General features: G+C 37.8%; 1 protein-coding gene across 1 annotated transcript; it reads right to left on the bottom strand.

The window, feature by feature from the left end:
* Positions 1–832: 832 nt before the first annotated feature.
* LOC308413954 (uncharacterized protein) lies at positions 833–3986 on the bottom strand. The gene is made up of 3 exons (XM_080909108.1): positions 3917–3986; positions 2277–2403; positions 833–1200 (listed from the first exon to the last, which is right to left on the bottom strand). The coding sequence occupies exons 1-3, from the start codon at positions 3944–3946 to the stop codon at positions 941–943; spliced, it is 417 nt and encodes a 138-aa protein (XP_080765234.1). The 5' UTR covers positions 3947–3986; the 3' UTR covers positions 833–940.
* Positions 3987–4551: the final 565 nt, after the last annotated feature.

A 4551-nucleotide genomic window follows, 5' to 3' on the forward strand; every position in this document is an offset into this window, starting at 1 on the left:
AGAAATCTGGGTGACACATTTACAGACCTGATATGTGGCACTATTCCTGTGAATACAGAGAACATGTCTACTTATCCCAGAGAAGGAATCAATGACAAATCAATATTCGGAATCAATGTGGGACAAGCGGAGAGTGGCACGAGACAGGTCAGGTGACCTCAAATCCTGTGAATCTCAGTAGGAGTGGAGACAGCTCCCTGTCTATTTCTACCTGATATGGAACATACACCACTGAGGACCTTAGCAACTAGTTACATAGCACAAAACCCCTGAGTTCTCCATGCTAATAAAGTATCCAGGTAGGCAGTCCCTTTTATAGTGTCAGGTAACTGGGGCAGAGCATACCTGGCCTTTGCTTCATAACTGAGAGGTGGGGTTTATAGAATCCCAACATTCCCCCATTTTGGTTTAATTAAAAAAGAAAAATTAGAGACTATTGTGGAACAGAAAAAGGGATGTTGTGATCTCTAACTGCTTCACACTTACTTTGGTGCAACATTTCTAGAGAATCTAGAAAAGTGGAAGTGGGTATGTTTGTCCAGTCTTAAGAGTTAGCTGTTTCTTTGTTGTCCAGGGTATGTCAAACCATCTGAGAATAGGTCAGAAGGAACATGTTGAATAGAAACATCTGTGTCTGCGAGAGAAGGCTGAAGCATATATAGGCTGTAGATGTAAGGAGCACATGAACTTGACAAGATGCTAGAATACACGCACACACACACACACACACACACACACACACACACTCTCGCGCACACACACTCGCGCGCACACATTTATTATAGGTAGAGATTAGGTACATTTGGAATAAAGAAATTTTTTTTGCAGGATTAGTTCTAATGTTACCATTCCTCCTCCTTTCTTATCATATAAAAAGAGAAGAGGACAGGGTGATGGTGAAAGGGGAATAGGAGCGCCGATTCTCTTAGGCTACTTCCTGCTATCTTGGGGCATTGTCATTTTTGGGGTGTAGCTGGCTTTCACCATCGGGGTCCAGGTGGCCAAACATTTGCATCAGGCTCCTGCATGGCCAGCAGCTGGTAATGCTGTAACAGGAACCGACTGATACAGGAACAAGATCAATGAGGCAGGGAGCAAACGGTAACACCAGAACGTGTTGATGTAGAAACAGCATTTCCCTTGGAGGAACAGGCAAAGACCACCTTCTTTCGCTGTCAGGATGTCCAGGCCCTGTCAGTTCTGAAGGAACAGAAAAGTCAAGGAATCGATGTATCTGGGTAGATCGTGGTCTGTAAGACTGGCAATGAGCATGTGGTGAAGGATTTGTCACATACACTACAAGGTAAGGTTTCTCTTTATATGAACTCTCTGATATGTTCTCAAATGTGGAGGCAGGAAAGGATTTCTCACATTCCACACATTTATAATGCTGTTCTTTAGTATGAATTTTCTGATGTTGTCGAAAAATTGAGCTTCTAGTAAAAGATCTGTCACATTCCTTACATCTGTAAGGATTCACTCCAGTATAAACATTCTGATGTCTTCTAAGAAGTGAGTTATGAAGAAAGGATTTATCACATTCCTTACACTTGTAAGATCTTTGTCCAGAATGCATTTTTCGATGTCTTTGAAGATGTGAACTCTGGCAGTCTTCTGCCTGCCTGAGCAAGGAAACCTCTTGGAAAATTTTCTTTTTTACTCCCTAGACTTCTGTTTATTTCCATGATGGTGCAATAGAGAGTTTACAAGCTATAAAGTCAGTACTTACAAAGGAAGTGTTAGGAACTCCTGTACAAGAAAAATATTCTTTACTACTCAGCCACCAGAAACAATGACTTAACCAAATTCTTAAGAAAATGGCTGCATCTAGAGAATATCATCCTGAGTGAGATAACCCAGTCACAAAAGAACAGACATAATATGCAGTCACTGATAGTGGGATACTAACCCCAGAGGCTTGCACTCCCCCAGAAACAACTCACAGATTGTATGAAGTCCAAGAAATAAAGAAAACAAAAAAAAATTTACAAAACAAGAAAACTTTAACTATTTCCATGTTACATTTTGTTTTACATGTACTTTAGCTCTTTGTAACTATTAAGTTTTCAAGGCATACAACCAAACCTTGAAAAAAATCAAGTACTGACTAAAAAATATATTCATATAGTTTTATATAAAAATTATGTTAAAATCTGAAAAAAAGTACTGACAAAAAAATGTATAATTTTAAGCAAAACATGTTTAAAATCTGTGCATTTATATTTGTTTTGAGAAATAAAGTTGTTTTAAAAAAAAAAAAAGAAAAATATTCTTACCCACAGACACCAGGTTTCCGTAATTCTCCACCATCACATCAATGTACAAAGCCCTCTGAGCAGAGTCCAGGCATTTCCACTCCTCCTGGGAGAAATCCACAGCCACATCTCGGAATGTCAACAGATGCTGAAAGGAAAAGTTACACTTTGACTATGTGCTACAGGGTGGAATGCTTTCCTGGATATGTGGAGACAGGATGTAGAAGAGGGAAGACCATTGTTACCAACATCATTAAAAACAATCAAAAAATCATCAAAAAGGATATCCAATGCAGTCACATTCTGTAACAAATGTTCAAACTCTATAAGAGGATGACAGGATAATTTTACAAGCAGGATCCATGAAACAAGACACACATTTTAAGTGTGGGCATGTATTTGAGTTTGTGGGCTACAGGATCACGGTGTACCTGTCTCAGGACAATTCATGATGAGGACATGTGCTTTTAAATGCTCTGCCTGAATGATCCTAATATCCACACACCGAATCAATCGTCTCTGTACTCGGGCCTTATTTATTCTAAGGCTCACACATGATTTTTAGATTATAATATTTAACTTCACACCATTAAATAGCAAAGGAGAGGAATGGGGGTCAGAACTCATGATTCCTTTTTACTCAAAGAATTATGACTTTTGCCAAAGTAGCAGGTTTGTAAAAACTCTACATGTTGATAAGTTTAATTGTTACATATAATATGTTACATATAACATGTATACATGTTATTGGGACCACTAACAGATAAAAAAAATCTGCCTCAGCCACATTTAACGTAACATAAACTTTTCTTGAGCATGTACAAGAGCCACCTTAGGTAAGTAACAATTTCAGAATTCTACAGATGCAGGGTAGGCTTAGAGAGCTAACATTCAAACAAAAAGTGAGTAGAGCAAAACCATCATGAGGAATATGTTTGTTTCAAATATAACTAACAGCTTATGCACATCTGTCAATCAATGCTCATCTGTATGGATGCATTCCACATAATTCTACATAATGAGGCCAAGCCCAAGTGTTCTGCACAATGGGATGCTGTGTGGGATAAAAACAAAGGAAAAGAAGAAAAGTAAAAATACTGTTCTCTCTACTATAGAAAGTTACAACTGAGCTTCTTCATCAATGTGAGACAAACAGATATGAGGTCCAACAAACACGCAGACACATCACACCAACATGAAATTAAACCCCAAGGGTAATAAGTACAAGTAGAACACAATCTCAGCGTACACTCAAGAACATCAGTTTCATGGAAAAATTAAGCCACATATGTCTGCCATGAAGGTAATGACCACCTGTTATGAAAAGGATCTATGTTATGAAATAGAGCTAATTGCTTTCCTTTGTTCTAATTCTCTCACAGGCTTTTTGGGGCCTGGTGTTGCATTAGTACATAAACATATATTCCATATTGAACACATAAAAGCACATCTGAGGCTCCAGAGCATGTGTTCCTAATGAATACTGTAACTGCAGAGATGTGTTGTGTAGTCACTGGGTCTGCTGAATGGAAGTTTGCAATTTTTTGTCTGTTTGCAAATTTCAAGATAACATTTAAAAAGCTATCAGGAGCAGAAAATTAGAGGTTTGCAATGTATCAGATTATAACATTTTTAGAAATACACTGGACATAACCACTGACCTGGGACATGTTTACTGAAGAATCAGCCATTTCTTTCTTTATCTCTTCTTTGATTTTTCTCTTTGAAGAAGAATGAATAGTCGGCTAGTGGCCCTTTAATATCAAGAGGTCAAACAGGAAAAGTAAAATTAATACTGAATGTTGTTAAAGAACAATGTGAAAACACATGAAAAGGCCCAAGTAACATAATACTACCTGGTGTCTGGTCAGTGATCCCAAAGCCAGGAGAGCATGGAAAGACATTTAAAACTGGAGAAAAATTCACCAGCAGCCATATTATTGCACTCATAAAAATGCTCTCTCAAAACCGAGGGAGAGAGAAGTGCATGTGAAGACGGTCATGAATTATCACCATTTATTTTACCAAAGCAGCATAGCACATAGTAAATTAGAGGCAAAACATGCAGGTGAGACTTAGAGAAACTATGAGAACTTGGGAAATAATACATTTCATGTCAATAGAGGAATATAGAAGAACGGGGAAGTAATCATCCAAGCTCAAAGGTGCAGGTCACTCTTTCTCACAGTAAAGAATACCACAAAAAATCTAGCCAGCAACAACATTAAAAAAAATCATAGAGAGTAAAAATACTATGAACAAAAAACATAGCCATTCTAGAAATCAATATAAAGAA

Source organism: Micromys minutus, assembly GCF_963924665.1.
Source record: "Micromys minutus genome assembly, chromosome: 32".
Taxonomy (NCBI): domain Eukaryota; kingdom Metazoa; phylum Chordata; class Mammalia; order Rodentia; family Muridae; genus Micromys; species Micromys minutus.